Source organism: Ctenocephalides felis, unplaced genomic scaffold, assembly GCF_003426905.1.
Source record: "Ctenocephalides felis isolate EL2017-DRISC unplaced genomic scaffold, ASM342690v1 CF-g0.4_SCAFFOLD_00845, whole genome shotgun sequence".
NCBI classification, from domain to species: Eukaryota; Metazoa; Arthropoda; class Insecta; order Siphonaptera; family Pulicidae; genus Ctenocephalides; species Ctenocephalides felis.
Window position 1 is genome coordinate 30,013,410 of NW_020536999.1, and position 23,683 is coordinate 30,037,092.

At 28.6% G+C, this 23,683-nt stretch overlaps 1 protein-coding gene across 1 annotated transcript in view; it reads right to left on the bottom strand.

The window, feature by feature from the left end:
- Positions 1–3,964: 3,964 nt before the first annotated feature.
- LOC113381896 overlaps positions 3,965–23,683 on the bottom strand; it is a 40,338-nt gene continuing 20,619 nt past the window's right edge. Inside the window, exons 3-4 of the mRNA XM_026620547.1 lie at positions 20,311–20,477; positions 3,965–4,192 (exon numbers count right to left, since the gene is read on the bottom strand). Coding sequence (XP_026476332.1) covers positions 3,965–4,192; positions 20,311–20,477 — 395 coding nt within the window. The remainder of the gene's footprint in view (positions 4,193–20,310; positions 20,478–23,683) is intronic.

Genomic DNA, 23,683 nt, shown 5'->3' on the forward strand with positions numbered 1-23,683 from the left:
ATGATAAATTTGGATTTCATCTTACTTCTTTCTTATCACGGAGTGAATTTTTTCTGTCATTGATCACAATATCTGGTTATCTATTTTCGGCATTATTTTGACTCATATCCCACCTAATGACTCTCCGAAGAAAATGTCATATAATGATATTATATTTTCTAATTAAATCTGAAGAGAAATAATATCTATTTTTTCCTTGTTATTTTTAGAAAGTAATTAAACGAATGGGAACGTTATTTTCAGCGATTGATCATTATTTTTGGGAATAAATTAGCAATAGCCGAGGGTAATATTTATATTTATTCTGATCTTTTCTATATAAAGACAAACTGCCGTTGCTGAAAACCGTTAAATGTGTCTTCATCCTTAGACGCACGGGTGATTAACGTGAGGGTCTAAGTCCCTTCTCGGGGAGCCACTAAATACCATCAGAGTGTAAGATAACAGCACTAATTTAAGTTAATTTATTTGTCTTTCGACGAGGGTGTGGCGAAGTATACGAACGCCTCGAGAAAATTAAATAAGGCGAGGCGTTATTTTTCCCAAATCTGGGATCGCGGATTTTAAGGCGAATTATTTTATGGAAAAACATGATCATTTAACTTTGTTACGATATGAACAGGTTTTAAAAAGTTCTTCGAAGATGTTGAAGATAATTATTAAGATTATTTCGGAGTTTGGCAAAATAAATGTTTTGAATGCTAATTAATGTGAAGAAAATTAGCATTTAACAGAAATTTAATGAATTTATGTTATCGTTTCATTTCCTGGTTTGCAAACAATCTACTGAATTATTTAACTTGTAAAATCATCAAGAAAAGTTATCGAACATTATTATAATTTGTGTTTCTTGTTTAATTTACATTGACAACATTGATTCGTCTGTGCATCATTATTATTAAATACTTATCTATGATATGAATTTAGATATAATAAATCTAAATAAACATTCAATAAAATTGTGTTCTAAAATAGATAAAACGCAATAAAATTTTATAAAGACTTTTGTAATTACATTTAAAATTGGCAATACTCGAGAAAACATAATCTCCTACGGCGTATGTAAAATTTCTTCAAAGTTTTAAATGTTTATAACTTTTCAATATGAAACTCATGCATCACGAGTTTTTAATGACGTTGCCAGATGTTCTCAAAAGATTATGTAAATTTTATGGTAGTGTGAGATAATATTGGGCATTTGATCATTTCGATTTGAAATTGTTATAAAGTAAAATTGAATTATAAGAAAATCTGTAGAATATTTCAAATGCGAATAATGGAGATACATATTAGATGATTGAAACATTCTTAAATTATTATAATGTGAGTGTAAATTAATTGGAAGGTATATTTAACCGGATAAGACGAGACTTTATAGAATATTATGAAACTTAATAATATGGTTGAATACTGCGTTGTCTATAATTAGAAGTTGATGTAAAATTGTTAGAATAAACATTAAGACTTTTTTATTGACGTTAAGAGATGTGATAAAACTTGACAATATTAAATAGAATAAATAAAATGTACATATAAATTTATGGAACTTGCAAATGGATCGCTCCTTTCTGTTGTGAGCTCTGGACCACATCTAATATCAGCTCTGAAGTAAATCAACTCGGATTTATCGAGGAACGGCAGTTCCTTTATATAGATCGTATTACATTGTTGGAACCTTGAAAAGGTTTAGTCTTACATGGCAACAAAAGTACTAATGTTTGCAATTTTGTATACAAGGAAGATCGTTACACAAGACAATTTATGCGAGTAGAAAAAAGTACGAATTCTTTCGACCGATCAAGCATGGAAAAGTTCAGAGAGAGAGAACTCTCTGGAGAATACAGAGAATTTCTTGATAAAGTGTATTGGGATATAGTTCATTTTCACTCCGGGCTGTTTTGCAAATTACGCCAGATATATAGGAAACTTCGAAAAGAAGTTCAAGTCATGGAAGAGGAACTTCACTGAAAAGACTATCGAAATAATGATTTGTAATAACAAAAGACTTATGTTCACTTTTCGAAATCCTAGCGGAAATCTTCTCATGAATATTTAATGTACGCGAATCTTTATCCCGTTGGCGGATTTTAAGTTGCGCAGGTGCAAATTGCTATAATCGGGCATTAGCAATATGTAGTATATCTTAGTTGCCTTTGATCGTTTATTTCGCAACCCGAGGGCATGAAAATCGTCTCTTAAACAAGAAGTTGTACGTGATGATATTAAAACATAGTACGAAGCCTTATCTAATGTTTTCAATTACATAGTAAGTTCCATCAAAATGCATAACATATCCCTTCAAGAAGCTTTCATCTCAGCACCTACAAACAATGCTCTGGCACGTAAGTGAAATCTAATGTATAATACGAAAATTGATAACTATAATTAGATTCAACTGCCTGCTCATCATGAAACTACCTGCGAATAGTTTCAACACGTCTACCTTATGAGAAGATGACATAATTGTACTCAACACATACATAAATTACTAAAACGCATAATTTATATAAATAACTTAGCAGTATTGTTCTACTTAATACATTGCTGCAAGCTTAATTATCTATTTATAACTTTATAAAAATTGTATATTTATTGTATACTTTATAAAATTTTATACTTATAACAAAATTATAAGGGAACTTATCAATTTTAGTATTTGATGTAATTATAAATATTTGATTGACCTCTTGATATGTTAATACAATAAAAACGTACTCACTTAGTTTAATATTATCGTATTTGTTTCGACCTAGATTATTCCACTAATTTTACTTGGTCACTAATTGTTAAATATAATTTGCAACTTCCAGCGTGTGATGCATACGTACTAAAATAAATTTATATCATTATCATACAAATTAGAATACATGTTCAGAATATCCGAGATTGTTAAAGTTGTTTGACAAACACAATAAATTGGACGCGCATACAATATTCAGCGTCTATTCAAAGGAGAATAGATATTTAGACACAACATGATAATGTGGGAGTCGATTTAACTCAATTCACGATGTCATGTCTGTCTAAATAACGATCAAGTGGAACTGCCTTTTTGTGCTAAACGTCTTTGTTCTTTCACGAAAATGCTTTGACAATACATGTTGGTTCGTGAATTAATCGTATACTGAACGGCAATACCAATATATAACTTTATCAAACAGAAATTAATTTTACGAGTTAATAAATAATATATAAAACCATGTGTAATAAAAACAATTTTAATACACATTATATTATTACCAGGTTGTTTAAATCTAGAACACATAAGCAAATGTGATATGTTATACTAGCTCGTCGCAGAAATCTTGTCTTGTTTGATAAATTAGTTTGCAAGAAACAGCCTCTTACTGATTATACGTATGTTTTTGCCTAGGAACCAACTAGTGAAATTAATGTATTTGGTTTGTATAACATTTGTAAATGTAGAACAACATGATAAATATAGAATACAAATTTGAATATTTAGATTTTGTTATCATTTATTATCATTAGTTCCCGTAGATACAAAAAAACGTTTATTACGTATTTTGAAATAGAGAATTTGTAGAAGTATATCTTTGAATATAAAGATTGAATTTCAATTGAATAGCTTTTTTAACCCTATTTAGAGAAGGTTGAAAATTTAATTATTTGAATTTTATTTCAGGAACGCTTATAAAACAGACATCAAGCTTGCGAAAATGTATTTCTACTAATCTAGTGTCACTGATTACTTTCAGTGATCACAACCATATGTTTAGAACGGACATAATAATAACAGAAAAAATCACTCAGATTGTGCTTAGAAAGCATAAGCCCATTCATTAAAATTTTCAATTTGCTCAAAGATAGACAATTGAAAATATGTTAAATCATAACATTTCTTTATTTCTCTATAATTGATTTATTGTTTGATTCCCTTTTATGTTCAAATGAAGTCATAAAACAAATAGAGTGATTTCTAAGTTGTCTGTTGATTTAAAAACTATGTCGTTGACTCACCAACTACGCCGAGATACACCTTGTGCCCGATGGGAGGCGTACTTGATATCTGGCACTCGTAGACGCCTGTGTCGTGTTTCTGCGGATAGCGAATGTACAGCAGCCAGTCTTCGCTGTGAGGCGAATGTTTCGTTTCGAAACGCTGATCTGAAGTGTACGTGTACCTCCCCACAGTCAGGAGATGGATGTCTCGATGCCTCACCCATGAAACCTGGAAATGCACGTTAAAACGAATAAGGAAAATTTGAAAATGTAAGGTTTTATCTTAATGATTAGGCAATGCAATCATTTGAGTACTCGTAGGTTACGCAGGGCTTGTTCTCAAAACCTTTTGGATGCAAGACCAAACGTGTAACCACTTCACTCTGCCTCTTGAATTGATACAATTTTATTAGAATTTTTATTATTTTACTAAAAGCTGTAAACCAGTACAATCCTGTATTAGATATAGATCTGTATTAAATTGAGTACATACGACATACGACAAAAATCGTCTACGAGCGCTTTGTTGGTAATAATATTTAATAATACGTCGGAAATGATTTGCTTTTTCGTTATTTTTTTTAAATAAATAGATTTGATAAATTTAATGATTAAAATCAATATTTTAAAAGTCAATCTATTTGTTATGTCGCGTTAGTTCATTAGTTCATTATCTGTACAAAAAACCTTAATTTAAAATGCATAATAATTTTTAAAAAAATCATACATATTGATTATCATCTATTATATGTGAGAATAATTTTAATCTAGCAAAGAGCTTTCGGTGTCATCATACTCTCATAAGGTCCTAACGTTTCTTTGCACTAACTATATTACTCCGTTCTACTAGAATTTCCTGGATATAATCATAAAAGTGATTGCATATAAAGATAAAAGTAATGAAGTAATAACTTCAGTGATTCAACCGTAATTTAGTTGAAATCATCCTTGCACCTATAGTGATAGTTGATTAATAATAAATATTTAAGCAAAACGACCTTGCTGAAAACTTTTGTTTTTATGAAATATGAAAGGGCTAACAGTTGTTATATTAATAATGTTTTCACTAGAAAATTGAGTTTTATATTGATAGATAAATCGATCATATAAAAACTAATTAATCCTTAAAAATCTGCTACGGCGTTCTTATAAATATTTTATATTTTGCGGTGGGCCTTGCGTAAAGACATTACAGTTTTCTAATGTATCGATTGCTTTCTTCATTCCTACTACGTTAGTAAAAACTAAATTACTTTGTTGCTCTAGAAAATTCTCAGGTAATACCATCACACAAACTGAAACGATATTATGTTTAATAAGTTAAAATCAATATTCGCATCCGACCATTTCAAAGTCAACCCAGAGAGATTTTTCTTTATGTACAAAATCGCATTATAAGGGTACGTAATGATGGTTTCGAGTTGTGTACATGAGTGGTTTTGGAATTTAATGGGTTGGTGAAATCTTTCTCTTTAAGCCTCCTTTTTAGTATTCATATGCAAATATCATAAACTGGTTTTTATTCTTTTGAAGTTTTCACGAGTATTATGAATAATGAACTGAAACCATATGCAGAATATACTCAGAAAGAATATAATGTCTTTTATAGAAGTGGGTAGTATTTACTCAAATAATTAACTTATATTATGTAAAAATATAAAAGATTTATTAAAATGGCAGTTACTATTAGAAATTTGTAGCCCCGTGATAACATACATGAATTTTTAAAGCCTTTTTATGCAGTAAATATTAGGGAAAATTATGATTTTTAAATAACATAGTTGCTCTAATATACCGGCGTCTCCACCGTAACTAAGCCGCTAAGACCATGTATTGACGTACAGTCATGTAAAAATGTTTTCGTAATCTACCTGGAATGATATTACTTAATTTTTCATAAGATTAATTGAAAAATGATGTTTTATAAATAAGAATTTTATTGTTGCGAGAATTCGTATATTTTAGAGTATTAGAACTGGCGAGAAATTTTGGTCATTTAGTTTTTTGATATCTCAACTTTAATAGGAAGTATGAAATTATTGTAGATCGGTATAAACTTTTGATACTTGTGAAAAACTCAAAAACAAAGGTGCCAAGATATTTGTTGAATCACAATAAAATACATTGAGCACTTAAATGGTAGGACAATAATTTCAAATACTATTATTCACTCCAACCAATATTTATATTTACAATTTCATATCGTACATAACCGGAAAATATTAAATTCTCGTTATAGCAACAATATTCGTGCTTACAGTTCGTGCGATGTATAATAGCAGATCGATACACTTGTAATCTATCAGCTTTACTATCTATAAGTACCTACAGAGCTGAGGGCATAACTCAACCTTTCATTAAATCTCCTGGTAGAAATGTGCGAAACGACAGAGTATTAGCAGACTGTAAGAACATGGAACTAAGAACAAATTAAGATGGATAAAAGGATATCTCGTGTATCTTTACAAATGAGATTAGTCGCTAAGATTTGCCTTGTTAATGATAATTGAAATTATAATTAAAATATAGAAAAGTTCTACTTTTGATGTAGAAATTGATTGCATGGCAAAATAAAACTAAATTTATTTTAACACAGATGTCTTGTAAAACATTGATAGGCATATACTAAATTTTTGTCATGGCTCAAAATTTTTCATTTCATATAACATGTCATATGCTCACATGTGACATTGACAAAACAAATATTTAAGATCGAGTTATAAAATCTCAGCATATTAAAATAATTTTTAATTTTAATTAAACATAATTTCCACTTGATATTTTTAAGCTACTGGTCTTATCGTTCTTAACAAATCTAATGCAATTTTTATTATAATTTTTTTTGTTAGGTTAAAATATTGTGTCACTCATTATCTCGATTATTAAATTTTTAGTAGTAATATTTCAAAACCTGAATGCGTGTTCATAGAGATCCAACTTTAACAAAAGAATATTAAAAATGCTAATGAAACTATTTTAGAAAACTTTATAGAATTAAATTAGAAATTTACTTTGCTATATCAAAGTACCGTAAATTTTAAATATAAGAAAATGTCTTAGCACTAAAGCAGAATATTTCTGAGTTAGTTTTTATTGCAATTACTTAGTTGTTAATTAGTTGTAAAATTTTACGTACGAAAATAATAAAAAATATGATAAATGTCTTAAGCATATTTCATGGTTCATAAAATTATCTTATTGAACACAAATGCATATGCATCGTCATGATATTTATTATATATTTTAATTACTTACACTTATATTAATTAAAACTTTAGCATCAAAATATATCAAATCTTCAGGTTTGTAATGTTTTATTTGAAATACAACGTAATATTTTATTATATAGGTATTATCAATAATTTTAATATTTGAGATTTGAATTAACTAATAAAACCCAAAACTTTATAATATTAATGTGTTATATTATATATTAAACCAGTTTAATTAATTTTATTGCTCGAGACTGTTGTTTTAAAATGATCACAAAACAATTTGAGTTTTTTTGAGAATGCCAGATCTCACAAGTGAGCTCAAAACCTAATCAAGAATGTTTTATAAAAATGAAATGTCTACATGAGCGTGAATAATTGAAGCAGTACTATAGATTATGTATAAAACTTAGTTGAAAAGAATTGCTTCAAAAATACTTTCAAAATAAGTAGAAATGAAACAATACGCAAAACCGTTTCTGAAATGACTATTGCCATTGCCATCAGCATAACGACACTTGAAAATATATTAAAGATGCAATCGTATTATGCATCCACTCTTGAAACCTTCAAGAGACTTTTACTTAGCGAGAAATCCGTTGCGAAAAGTAGGATATAGCAAGTTTTATATTGTATTTTATCTTTTCTTTCGCCGATGAAATGAAATTAGTGGAGGCAAAATTAAAGCACGAGATTTAAAATTGAAACAGACAGCAGCGAAACGAGTCCGTGTTGTGCGGCATCTATTACTTTATCTGTCCGCATGGTCCGAGTTAGCTATTTGTATCGCGGCCTGACTTGATTTACGACCTCCCGCTTGCGCCCTCCATCCGGGGTGCAAGGAAACATAAAACCATACCGTGCCCCGAAACACACAATACTACGCCATTTAGCGGTCACTAAAATTATCCACTTGACCGTTCTACTGAATTTATTGCCGTTCTCTTCTAAACCCTCTTATTTGATTCTGTTTTATGGATATAGATAGAGGCCTGAGCCTTTTCAGATCTTTAAATTCAATTCTAACAATGTAGGGTTTTGTATACATGGCTTATGAAAATATTCTGGTTTAGAGGCTTTGAAATATATTATGGATATTTTATGAAAAATGTTAGGGATTTTACGAAGGAATTTGTTTGCGGCATTCAAATGGACAGAGATATGTCCAGTGATAGAGATAGACATTTTTATACGCCTAATAAAGAACTGTTTTAAAATCATATTAACTTGGAATCACTTGTTTATGAATGAAGGGATTAACGTTTATCTTGTATTATTTGTTATATATTGCTGGCGATTATGTTCATTAATATTATTAAAATATCTTATGTATATATATATATATATATATATATATATATATATATATGTTATGACACACTGCCACTACATTTACATGTACACATTATTATATTTAAATAATCACCTAAAATTAAATATTAATCACTACTCCATTTATGTAAATGTACCAGTAATAACTTATAAACTATGTAAATGAATTTCAATTTCATATATTATTTTAACTAAACTAATTTTCAAAATTTACATTCAAATTGTACTCATTTTATAATCCCATCATATGAATTCACACACACTCAGACTTACCAATTATTATAGTTATGTTATGGCAAAATTATACAAAGCTCCAAATCCACTAATAAACACAAGAATGCCATTTAGAGCTTTATCCACGAAACCGTGACCATTATCACGTTTATAATAATGGTCACCTTAAAACCACGTTCGCAGTTTTCGAATTAACTTCTTTATACATTCCAACCATTAAGAGTAATGACAGAATTTGTATTCGAGTATCTAAAATAATGGCTCTACCCATAAAAAATCGTATGCATTTGATAAAAAGTGTTTTGCAACTCAAGTTTTTTTTTATCAATCTGGCAGCCAGATGCATTTGCCGAAGTTGTTCAATTTTAAAAAAAATTCAATTTAAAAAAAATTCAAAATTTAAAAAAAATTCAATTTTAAAATGTGACATATATCAAAGCATATTCTGTGTTCATATAAAAAACTAAAATGGGCTTTGAGATTAATTTCGTCTACGTTAGTTTATGTAGTATTTTTCTAATGTCATAATAAATATTTGCTGACTAAAATATTAAAAGATATATAAATATTTTCATACTTATTAATTATTTTTAAATTGATTTAATTTTTTTTTAATAATTTAAATTATTTAATATTATTATAGAATTCTATAAGTCTATAAGAATTAAACTTTTTGAATTTGAATTAGAAAAATGAAAAATAAATAAACAAATAACTAGGAAGAACCTATATGAAGAATACCTATGTATATGTATATATATATATATATATATATATTCCGTTTGATACTTTTTCCTGCAATCGAATCGAATTTATATGAGATTTCGATTGAAGTTTATGCGTGTTTGCTGAAACCGATGCGAGGTACATGTTACTCTTTGTGTTGTTTCAATCGCTTGCATGTAAATTTGTTAAAAGCGGCAAATGACGTTAACATAAATAAATCGATGTTATTGAAAGGGTTTATACCATCCAGCTCTATTCACGTATCACTGGACATAATACTATTAGGTAGTATCTACGTATAATACTACCGTTTGTATTCGTCGAAATATCCACTTGACCGTTTCGGTAAATTTATCACAGACGTCCTCTTTGATATTGTTACAGAAATCTGTTGCGATCTGTTGATTCAATTATTACAGGGCTTGTAGCTGTATTTATTGGGTTCTTTCGGACTGATTGATATAAATGTGATACATTTGCTACTCAGGAATGATACGTACAACTGTATACGGCATTCTTACATATAATCAGGGTAATAAACATGTATATACATATATACGTAAACATTATACACATAAATAAATGTATATATATATATATATATATATAACGAAAGGACAAAAATAAAATTAGCAATATATTCTCAGTCATACATCACAATGAACTACTACATATGTGTAATTAAATTTTATACTGCGTGCCGTATAAAATATTAGTTTATTATGCCTGTTACATGAGAGTTAATATTTATAGATTGTGAACATATGTTAAACATTTGAATACTACTTTTACAATGTTCTATGTGAAACTAGAAATTTTTAATATTTATATGCGAAATATTATATATAATTCATTGTTCATTTATTTTAAACATGCAACTAAAGTACATCTCCCACTAGTTTATATATTACAGGAAATTTTCTTATATAATTCTTGTTTCGATTAAAATCATGTTTTGACACCTATAAACTCTAGATTACCCATCTAAAGTTTTTGTGTTTAACGCATTATAACTTCGTATACTCACCTATAATTGGTTATTCGAGATTTTAATATTAAACAAGAAAGTTTTGCTTGTAATTTTCAAATAAATTTATTTCGCGACTTGCATGTCGTTAACGCGTTCATTATAATGCCTCGGTGAGCGGCTGCGAACAGCGAATTTCGTCCCTTTTGGCGTCGCTCGTTGAGTTTATTACGGACGTAATAGACCACCAGCTGGTGAAGACTTTTGTAAAATTGTTTTAAACAAGTTTTAGGGTAGAGTTGATATTCATCCAGAACATAAGTTGAGGATCGAAGGGTTGAAACTTCTTCAAATGTTACAGCTATGACAATACTATACAATATACTACAAGAGTATTTACATCTGCAGTACAAAATCAGTTAAAATAACTATTGTCTTAACTTAACCATTTTTTGAGAACACAGATCTGCCTCTGTATTCTGTTATAATACATTCTGTACCTTTCTGTATCTTTTATATGTATGCAAGTAAAAATAACTTTAACTCGGCATTGCTGCACCAATAAAAAGTCAGTCCTATTAAATAAATCCTAATAATAAAATCTTCAAATCTGAATGGATTAATTATTGGGTTAAGGCTCTGATTGCTGTTAGGATATGAGAAAACACTAGTGGTGTATGGCATCGTGCCTTGAGGCAAATTGTTGAATCTTCTCGAAACGAATTAAAATTTAGAAAATTAGAATTATTTTCAATATTCAACAATTTTTTTGAACATTAAAAAAAATTTTTTTTTAAAGCAATCGTTTCGTCAACATAAGCAAAAATTATTTTGAATCATTAAAATCTTATGATTTCTCAAAAACTGCCATTTTTTTAACATGTAGCTTGATATCTCCAAAACGGCTAGACCTGCCTTTGCCAAAAACTAATCATCACTCGTCATTACGAATTGAATGTTTTTTGGATCATTCAAATCGGATGTTTCTTTTTCTCGGATTTCTGTTTTCTGCACTCATCTCCAAAATGGCTGGATCTGCTTTTGCCAAAAAATAATCAGCACATCTCCCTATCAATAGGAATTGAATGTTTTTTGAACCATTCAAATCGGTTGATAAGTGCTCTCGAAAACGTGGACGAAAAATTGTATCCATATATACACACACACATATCAATTTTCCCTGAGGTATGCCAAATGTTCAGAAACCTTCAAAATGTAAAGAAATAAAAAAAAATAATTTCGATTTTTGGACGATTACAATAACTTAGCCTACGGGAAATTAAAAAATATGTGTCTTTTTTTTTACTTCAGGTTATAATGCTTATGAAATTTTATCACATCTGAACTAATGCTATAATTATTTTTTTACGAAGTCTTTTGTTTTCATATATAGAATAAGTTATAAAAATATAGCATTTTCCGAATATATAATTATTTATTATTTGTTCATTCAAAATATGTTAATATAATCTAGAAATTATTCAGCACCTCTTTGCCATACATTGTTTTACTATAAAACTAAATCAATAGCAAAAAAGTCAATTAACTTTACCAGACACACAGAGATTTTTTTCGCCAAATATGTATGTCTGGTCTAATATCATATAAATTTAGTCATAGAAAAATAAAGCAATTTCCGAATATATAATTATTTATTATTCATTGTTTGTACATTCAATCTAGAAATATTTTACAACAAAACTAAATCGATAGCAAAAAACGCGATGAGTTTTCTTAATCTATACCAATCATATCCATTCAAGGATAATAATAAATATCCATTAATTTTTTAATGTTATTGTTAATATTTATATCATTATTAAATTTAATAGAAAACCGCACGATTCTGTTTTTTATGCATGTAAACCAAACCGCTCGTACCTTTCGAGTAAAATAGTAAATGCTCCGGAAGACTTCTCTATCGTGTTACACAATTTCCATTCACTAACTCTTGCTTTATATATCCATTTTCCCATCACCCTTGGAGTTTATTACCGGAGCAATTTGTTAACTTCCAGCTCGGATGTATTTTATAATGGTTCGATCACATGCATATCTGGTAGCCGTAACCTGTATGAACATTCGCCGCGCTGCATGCGAACATATGTCGTGTTTGCTGACGCCGTTCCGAGGCGGAGACATAAATATAGCGTGTTTGCACTATTTGTTAACGTGTACTCCACTATTTGTTATTATGCCGGGGTTTAGGAAATGATATGTCCGTAAATCTTATTTGGACGTTTGCAGGGAAGAAGTTCGAAACTCATGTTTAGGATAGATTTGTCAAACTAACTTGATAGAATTTCCCAACTATTAATTGTATTTCTGTATCGTTGGTTAATGCTCGGGCTATGCTTTGGGACGTATTTTATAATTAACATTGTTATTATCAAGATGACATGAAAAACAAACACGCGAAACAGTGTTCTTGAAGTATATTTAGATGCATTGTTGCATTTGCTTACCGAATAGAGCATTATATCTTTACAAACTGTCCGACACTGATATATGTACACGAGAACGTAAATTATAGAACCTAAATTGGTAGTCAGATAATAAAATTTTAGTTATATTTGAGCACTTAGCTAAGTACACATCACTAAATTAAATGAAACTGCTATTATTAAACAAATATGTTTTATAAGGCAAAACACCACTTGTAATATATTTTAAAACATTTTTCATATGTATTTTTTTAAATATTTTGATATAACAAAAAATATGATTTACGTGTATGTGTATTAAACATTCACAGAATGTTTTAAACATTCATTTATATTTTATAAATTTTAAATATTTATATATTTGCATTAAATAATTTAATATACAAATAATTGTTTATCAATAGTTATCACAAAACTCCTTGAAATTTTTTTTATACAAACTCTTATTTTGTTAATTATTATTTAATTGTATCTTTTATAGCTCCTAAGTATCAGAAGGTAATTATGAACCTACACTATAATATGATACTTTAAAAGATTTATTAAATTTGTACTATCTAAAACAAACCCTTGAATTTATTAAATAAAAATTATTTATCAATAGCTATCACAAAACTCCTTTAATTATATATTTGTACAAACTCTTATTTTCTTAATTAGTATTTAATTCTATTTTTATAGCTCTTCAGTATCTGTTAAATTAATTGTTTCGGCACTCGTACAATGAAGTGGAATTTCATTAGAGGTTTCCTAGTTTTGATAATTGCATTATCATTGGACAAAATCGTTTACGTGTCAGTTGAATTAAACAAACTTGCGCATTAATTAAATTAGACTTTTTGCTAATCACAAAATTTATTCGAACCTATTTAAAATTTTATTTTTTAATTTTATATATAAGTTTACTATAAATAACAAATATGGCATAGTATCGTTCTTACTTGAAATAATTTTATTATTTATATTATTATTTATAAAATAGCATTTTTATTTCTTCGTAGAGTGTTCTATTTTTAGGTGCCGTATGAATATCCATTACTTTGAACTCTTATTCCTAAAGTTTGCAAAACATTCACAGGAATTTTGTGACAAACTTTTGTTGGACAAACTTATATCTTACCAGTTTGCTTATAACTAAAAATATGCGCTTCGAATTATCATTTTTATGATGAAAATAACATGTAAATTATATAATAACGAGAGATTTCCAGAGGGCATTGGCAATGTTCATAGCGAAATTAAAGGGAGTGAATATTAGAATGACAATGCTCTAGAAGAATCTTATAATATAATTAGTAATTTTATCATTAACATGGACATACGTTTTTTTTATCAAAGTTACTGATTATAATTATAAAAATTTTAATTACTATAAAGTAAACTTTGTTGTTTGTTAATTAATTGTTGGTCCTTTTATAGATGTCGATATATATATTTAAGCTTTCTCAATCTTCTGTAAAAAAATTTTAATGGGAATTATAATTTTGAAATGCTATTAATTATGACTTATTTGAGATTTATATATTCCAAACCTTCATCACCTTTACGCAATGGAAATAAACTCTTCTTATTCTTCTAAAAAAGCGATCCTACTTAGACATTCAGTATTTTTAAAGCTTTTAAAATTTGCAAATCTGCCATTGCGTCTTATTCACGCATTCTATTCCGATTCCTTCTTATTTGTATTCATTCGCCTTCCATCCTCGGAGCAATTTATTAATGCATACTTCTGTTTATTTTTGCTGATTTAGCCTTTCGTTAAGATTTAATAACCCATGTTCTTTTGACGTCTCTTTTCTCCGACTGGAATATGAATTATGAATATCTTAGTAACTGGGAGTACCTTATACGTACTAGACATTGAAATTCTAATGCGGTTCCATTGAAACTTTTTGATTTACGTTTTACTTTTAGAACGTTAAAATAACCTTGCGAACAATTTTTCATGAAATATTTAAATGATCACTAACATTCGTATGAAAAAAACATCATGGTATTATCATATTTTACACAGTTCTGTGGACTTTTTATTCAAAGCACGAGGTAATATTTACGGTTTTTTGGATATAAAACAGTCAAAAAGTTTTAGTATAAATACTATATAACGAATATCTGATACAAAATAAAAATTCAATCAGGATTGTAATTGAAATATGAACGTCATTTTAGTACAGATTTGAACTATATAAGTTTTTCGCAGATTGCAATAAGTTTCTTGATTAGATAAGTCTTCCAGTGGTGTTTTTCTATTTTTCTTCGAGAATCAATCAACAACTTGTTGCCTCTACTTAGTAAAGACATAATGCGTTTTCTATCTACTAGGACGGGCTAAAACTTTTACTTTGAGGACACACTATAAGACAACGTTTACGAAGAATAAATGTGATGATTATACATATAAACTTAGACATTTAACAAAATTTAAGTATTATTGCAAAAATACGGTTGATTTTTACATACATTTTCTAAACAATGATATTATCATAGTGCATAATATCAATAACTATATTCGAAATGTGTTTTATTATTACATTTGAATGCTTGATCAAAAATGTCAATAAATGCCATGAATTCAATGCTATTATTACGTATTGGTTAAGTATTTTATTATACATGTATAAAAAATGTAGTTCTGTAAATATATTCCAAATATATTCATTTTTATATGCTGCATAAAACGGGAATATAATTTAAAAGATATGAACTATAAATTCGAGCAAATAGATTGCGCGCTTTGAACACGACGCGGCTGAGTAGTTAGAAATTGAAAACTCATGTGCAACTTGCATGCACTTTTGAGAGAGAAAGAATTGTAATAATAATTAAATCCAATTATTCTTTATAGAATATACATAATGCCAAAACATACAGATTTTATACATTCTTATATAGTTTATGGTAGAACGAAATTGAAAGGAAACTTAATAAATACCCAACTTTTTCAAACTTTCAAATAGCTATTCAATAACATTTGATTATATGTCATATGATTACTTCTCTCATGTCCTCATTTTATGCAATTTGTTATTCTCCAGATGGTTTCTTAGATTCTTATAAATAATAAAACTTTGAACATATTGTTGAGAGCGACGACTATGGTACTTAGAGAACATCGTTTTGTTCGTCCTGAATTATGACTTTTATGAAAGTCGAGTGTGTTCGCTTTTCTTTTTTTGGTTGCAGTTCATATTACCTCTTGCGCTTGAGTTCTTTTTTATATATATATAAAGAGGGTGCGGATATTTTAAAATTATTGCATGAGTTGAGTACATCATTAAGGATGGTAAGAATATTTCAAAAATCATTTAATTAATATTTAAAACATTGTTTATTTTGTTTTGTCCAAGCTTTCGCCTAAAAAAGGTGCTCCAAACTGTTAAGATCCGATGAGAAACTTATTTAATGCAGGTGTATATATATTTTTGATTTTTATTAGGAGCTGATTCTTAATGCTGATTGCTACGTTGCTACGTTTTTAAAATGATAAATACAAAATGTTAAAATATGCGTTTCATATCTACCATCATCTCACCACTAAAGAAGTTCTTTCAGAAAAGAGCCCCACATTATGATTATTTTGTTAAAAAAGTTGCAGTGGATGAGATAATGCATAACATGAATTTCCTATTACACAGAGGAAAGTTTTCACTGAAAACTCATTCATGTCACTATGTGTTCCCTGACAGCTATTGTTGGATCCCATGTACACAGTCACGTCATTATTGAATAATGTTTATGGGTGCGTATGATGTTTTCCTCATTATCATACTATGTCGTATCACCGACTCCTATGTGCCAGTAATGTGTAGTTAATTTGCATCTCATTATATCTAAATTGCGTCTAAACGATATGAGTTGTGTTTGATCCTCTGTAAATTACGAGCTTAGGTAAATTAGAGAAATAAGCGCTGGCCGCTTGTTTAATATCCGGGCTAGGATGGCCACTAACGGCTTTGATGTATGAAAACGACATTTCTGTCGCTTTGGTGCGGAAGAGATAAATTGGAAACTATTAGTTTGATCTTCCTAGAGGTAATTTTGACATCAATAGTTGTATTTATATAAAATAAATTTACCGATACAAACGAATTGCTTTTTTGAATTAATATATTAGCAATTATTACAGAAATTTCATGGATGTTTCAAATAACATATAGAATTTTTCTGTAAAATTTGAATTATTTTGCATCATTATTAATATTTTAACATTATTATATTATTTCTGTGTACACAATTTGAATCAAACCACGAATTTCTGTTTAAAAAAATCTTTTGATGATGCTTTTACTATTGTTTCATGATTTTAACTTTCTTCCTCTTTATTTAGAGAATATTTCTCAATTATTACCATTCATATTTAATACAATGATTCATTACTATAGTATTTCTCTTAGTGCTATTGAGGCATTCAATTTAAATTTGCTTGGATTGTTGCAAACTCAACTCTGAAACTAGGAACTAGAGACATATGACAACATATAACAAGGTTTCCAATTTGTAGACTGCTTTAAATTAGCATGGACCTGCAGATATGTTTACGTTTAAAATTAATCATGTTAGTGATAGTAAATATTTTGCATAAACTGCATAAACGAATTTGTATCTATGAGTCGAAATGCAGTCAGTGGTGCAACTGATGTCGGATTGAAATTTATTTTCACAATTAGTTTTTTTTGTACATAATGGATATGAATAATATAGATCAAATTTTGGGAAATAAATTTTAAATGATTTGAAGCCCATAAAATAATATAGGCTTAATTCAATTTGTCAATTCGTACTATGTTTGACCTACATTATAAAAAACTGCCTTACTACATACACATTTTTATTGCAATGCGCATTGCACTTAGAGGTATTTCTATTTTTATTTTGATTCATCTGAATAAATTTTCGTGAGAATGGTAAATTATTTTATAGATGAACGATATTTATCAAATATTTTGTAGTACTTTTCATAATATTTCCAATGGTTCGAAAATGTTCAATGTTCAATGGTTCGTCATATGTCGCCATGGGTGCCCTTATGTATACACTTGGTATTTGCATTGCATACTGCGAACTTTGACCTATCAAATTCAAATGTGTGATATATATCTTCCTCAAACCTTTAAACTAGGATTGCTATCAAATGTCATTACCTCTAGAATTTGTATTTTGTAGTCGATTGCGATCCGTGTTTTCACAATGAACGGGCAGTACGTGCGGACTTAGTTTTGCATAGCATTGTTATCTTCTTCCCTAGCTGCCGACTCTAATGAATGCATTCGTGCAAATATGAATGCTAGCTAGCAACGACTCTTACTGTCCATTCTCTAACAGACTGTTGTATTTTAACGCGAAACGAACGGTTTTACATGTGTAAACTTGAAGCTGCACCGAGCTTCAACTCTGCATCCACTTAACGTATTCATATCGAACGTGCTTTATTGTAGAAGTGGCCAACTTTGTTGTTCATGCGAATATATATGCGCTTGTAAGTACATATTTTATTTTAAAATCTTGGTTGTACACCGAACTAAATTTTATGAATAGAGCGCCTTATCATGTCGTTTGATGACATTACGTTCTCGTATTTTTGCTGTTTGCAGTTTATTGCAGAGAAAAGCTGGAGAAATAAAGTCCTGCTAGAAGTGCATGATGAAAGAAAGATTGCTTGGCGTTTAATTATATCTTAAATTTTTAATTAAATTTAAATTTATATTTGCAAAAGCAATTAGTTGCTTTAGGTACGTAATTTATAAAAGTATTTTTCATAAAACTATTAGTTCACATTAAAATAATAAGCAAATAATTATATTATACGTTACAGAAGTATTGCATAACATTGTTTGCAAATCCAGTTTAAACTGTGCTATTAAATATAATTAACAATCTCTCGTTTTAGGATCCATATCTTTTTTTGACCAATATATCAATTTATTTAGAAAAAATCAGAATTATTATGAATTTATCGCCATCATCATTCTTATCATAAGCATATTGTATAGAATAGTGCTATAACAGTTTCAGTATAATTTATGTTTTTCGTGCAATTTTATCCCACTAAATATGTATAAGGGATGTTAATTCCAATTACGATCATTTTTGCGTAAAAAAATCATAAATTTGAAATAGGCAATAGAAGAAAATGTTTCTATAATTTCAATGACAAACATTTTTACAGTGGTATTACTTTCTGCAATTAATAAAGCATTGCAACATTTTCCAAACGTGCCTTGGATAATCTGACCAAAATAATAATAATCCTTTTGCGTTAATAGATTCAAAATTATCTCAAACGCATAAAATAATTTACATGATCCGACTTACCCCGTTATTAACCAACCCTTTATAATCGCTTTCGTTTAATACTTAATTCTATAGGGCACGTGTTATTTCTCTGTACACCTACGCCAGATGAGTCTCGAATGATTGTCATTTCTGAAACACCGCGTCAAATTTTAAAACAACCCCGTTCGAAATTTAATTCTAGTCATTCGCAATATTCGTCCATTTAGATTTTGTGATATAAACGTGTGTGCTGCGTGAATTATTCTAAAAAGCCATTGTGCTTCGATACACAAAAGGAAACAATCAATGGGCCGTAATGAATTTACGTTCTGAAGTAAAATCAGACAAATTCAAATAAATCACGAACAATGAAAGGCTTCGTTAATCGATCGAAGTGTTTCAAAATAACCATTGTTGGGCGATTGATTGATAAAGAATTAGGATAAACAGAATAAATGAAATATTTAAAGAGCGTAACGCCCATATAAAGGATGAAAGAGCGTTGAAATCGTTTTTATTTGTATAATAAGAACAAATACTATTACATACAAGTATGCCTGAGCATAGTCATGTATATACCTACGCAGTCGATTGCTTTATTCATATTTTATCTCTCGAAGTAATTATAATTTATACCGCAGATAATGAGAACTTGGAAACCTTTGAAGCCTTTGATAATTAATGATTTTACATATATATGTATATATATATATATATATATATATATATATATATATATATATATATGATAGAAAATATAATAAGTATATAATAAATAATATCCTTAAAGTTTATATCTTTACATTATATTAGATATTTTCAATAATTTTATTTTATTTTTTATTTTTATTTATTTTAATGGATGCTTGAAAGACTTTTTATTATAAATTCACCATCCAAAATATTACTAGATTCTACAAATTACAGATAATTTTAGTATTATATTTTATATATGTCTATTAACGTACACTATTTATTAATTATTTTATATCTGTTATTTCCTTTTTCACTCGCAAATTACTAAATTAATAGGTATTTTGCGTCAGAACGGCAGCATCCGAGTATATGATACATAATATATTTTTAATAATTATTAGTGATGTATAAATTTGTTAATTACATAATTAATGTATGAATAAATCAACATATTATAACATACCGTTCTGTTTCCCAAATTCTTGACCTTGCACAGTAGACTTATAGGCTGACCCACGAGTCCCGTATAATTCTGCGGCACACTGGTGTCGAAGTACGGCCCTGTTCCAGGCGTTGGCCGATCTTGTAGAAACTCCATTTGGAATTTTCTCGAACACTTTACGAACGGGCCTGGAATAATCATTGGGACGTTTAATTATGCATCATGTGTACTTCGGATCGGGGTCTGTAATCTTCCGTTGCCTGAGTTGATGGATGAATGGAAGATTAAAGACCGCTAAGCGAAAGATAGAGAAGCGTGGAATTTAAATAATTTCGCAAAAAGTTTTGGAATTTTGAGCTGTCGTTTTTTTTGAATATTTGGAATGTTTTGGGATATAGAATGATTGACGTGTAAATACTTCTCTTGCTCGCTCGGTCATCATGAGATGAATATATACTTTTTATCTAATTTAGCCCCTAGCATGAAGGCAGAAGAATAATGTCTAAATTATTTCACTAAAATTTAATATGATAAATTTATATTTAAAACATGTCTACTTGTGAATGAAGAAAATGCCGGATATGAAGACTCTATATATATTTGAAACTATATTCCAATTCTTATTGAATTAAAAATAACATAATATATTCATAATCCAGACAGTGCCTTAAGAGGCCAGATAGTGACATAATCTTGTAATACAACCACAAATAGTAATATCAATAATTTTCGCATCAAAATGCATATTACGATTTTGTACTAAAATATAACTGTTGAATAGTAATAATTTGAATGAATCCATTAATATATTGCGTAGAGCTGCCCAGCTTGACATTTGATTATGAAGTAGATTACATTGTTTATGACAACCATGAAGGTTAGATATGAACACATATAATATGGTCATGATTTATAAATGTGTACATATGTGATGTGGATATCAAAGTGGATCGGATGAAATTATGTAAATGTTTCCCAGAGGAACCGACAGGGATGCTGTTCGTAATATTTTAGGAAGTGAAGAATGGTGTTTTGTTTTGAAATTGACTTCCTGATCATGGTGGAAACGTATAGAAGCAATACCTATGAAATCCCAATTTTTATTGACTCTAATATATTGTCTGTTCGCATTTGTTGAATGAGTTTGCCCATGGCATCATGGTTTAAGTTTAATTTTGCAATCACAGATTCCATGTTCTATTCCTGTCTCGGACAGCTTAAAATTAAGCAGTAGTGATATAGATTTCATTTGATAAAATAATATAAAAACTGCCAACCCAAAACAACCTAAATATGAAAACATGATTTTCTATTTCTAAACCTGCGATAGAATAAGTTAATCCTAAATATACCACTAATAATTGTGTTTTTTGTATTTTTGTTTGAAATTGTTAGGCCCATTAATCATGTCAAAAAACCCAGGTGAAATATGCCAATACACAAATTTTATATTTTGAAATAGAAAACACCGTAAGCTGTACCTTGTTTCAATTCCTCTTTCTCTTATATAAAATTATAAATTGAATGTTTAAAATTTATTAGACGTAATTATAACTGTCACAAAGAAACAGAAAGCTTTGGTGTTTAAGCATGATTAATGTTTTGATGAACGAAATGCTGACAACTCGAGATCGTCCGACATTTTTTAATACAATTGTTATTTTGTTTTCTGGAGTAGAGATATTTATTATGTTTAATTTATCAGTATTTTCTATCACCCTTTTAACAGCAGAATGCCACGTCGCGTGTAATCGGTACAAGAATTTAATAAAGGCTGTCTTGTAAACGTCGGTAGATATCGGTATATGGGGCTATATATTATATATATATATATATATATATATATATATATATATTTATTTATATAAATATCTCGATGAAGCGTGAAAATATATACAGAAATACAGAAATCATAAAATAAGGTTATTTGAAGGCGTGTTATATTGTTATGTTAAGTCATAAAATAAACGATGTACTTACCTTTGCCTTTTGATTCGGTTCGGGTATTGCGGTACAAATATGGAATAACATGAATTCACGATTTTATTGTCCATAATGCCACCTTCATGTTTTTGAATTTTCATGAAAGTATAATATTATTTATTTGTTTTCAATTTCATTTAGGACCTTTAGGGCTATTTCTTATAATATTCGAGAAATAAGAATATTCGATAAAACAGGAAGGAGGCTATCCAAGTTTGCTGAATTGAGAAAATATAAAAGTATTAGAGTTAATATTAATTTTGGTTTATATACTACTTCACGAGCACATAATAATTTACTAGTAGAAAATAGTGTATGAGTAGGAAATAGTGTACGAGTACATAATAGTGCAAGAAGACGTAATGGTGTATGAGTATGCAATAGGGTTCTGGTTCATAATAATGCATGTGTACATTAAACTTTAGAAGTTTACAATTATACACTATGTACTTGTACATAATATTACTCGAGTACATAATATGTCAGCATGTAATTTATAGTGCATGAAAACTCAATAAAAATATATGAGAGCGTACAATTTAACAAAAGAGTTAATCACTTTAAATTATGGTTTCATATATAAATAATCAATTAAAATTTTGGAATTAAATAGCAAAAGTACAACCTTTTTAAGTTCTAGATAAACTATAATCAACTTCTCTAATGAATTATTAAAATTACAATTTGTGTATACAACTTCTCTAAATATTTGCATGCTAATATAAGGAATTTAAGTAGAGTTTAATTACTAATTATGCATCAAACTACAACTTTGCATCCTTCAGACTTTAAATTACTTTTGGTTTGAAATACAATACTATTATCAAAAGCAATACCAAGTTTAAAATATGATTTTTAGACTAAGTTTGTTCTTGGATGACACGTTTTGCAGTGAAATATTACCTATATATTGGAAAAGATACTATGGATCATATTATAAGTTTGTAACTAAGTATTTGTTTGAAGAATAACTTATGTTAGTAAGCGCGTAAAGTTTAGTACTCAGGGAACGGTGTTTGGCATGCAAAGAATTACAATGACGGTGTGGAACATCGTGTGAATTTTTTAGAAATGATATATAGGATCGTCATTATTTGAAATCATAAAAAATGTATTATTTTTACTAGGAATTATATTTATTATAGACAAATGTCGTTCACTTAAACTTTAAATGCTTATGGCCTATAAACCAATAATGAAACTTTTAATGATTTTAATTTAAATTAATAACATTATGTTAATTTACAATACAATTTTTACAATTATTTGAAGAGTTTATAATTTTTTTCATTGTAAAATGTCTGATTGAAAATTGTAATTATGAATCAAAGGACGATAGTTTCGATATAATTTTAGGAAATAATACAGTTCCTATTACTTTAATAATTCTGTTCTATAATATAATATTTAC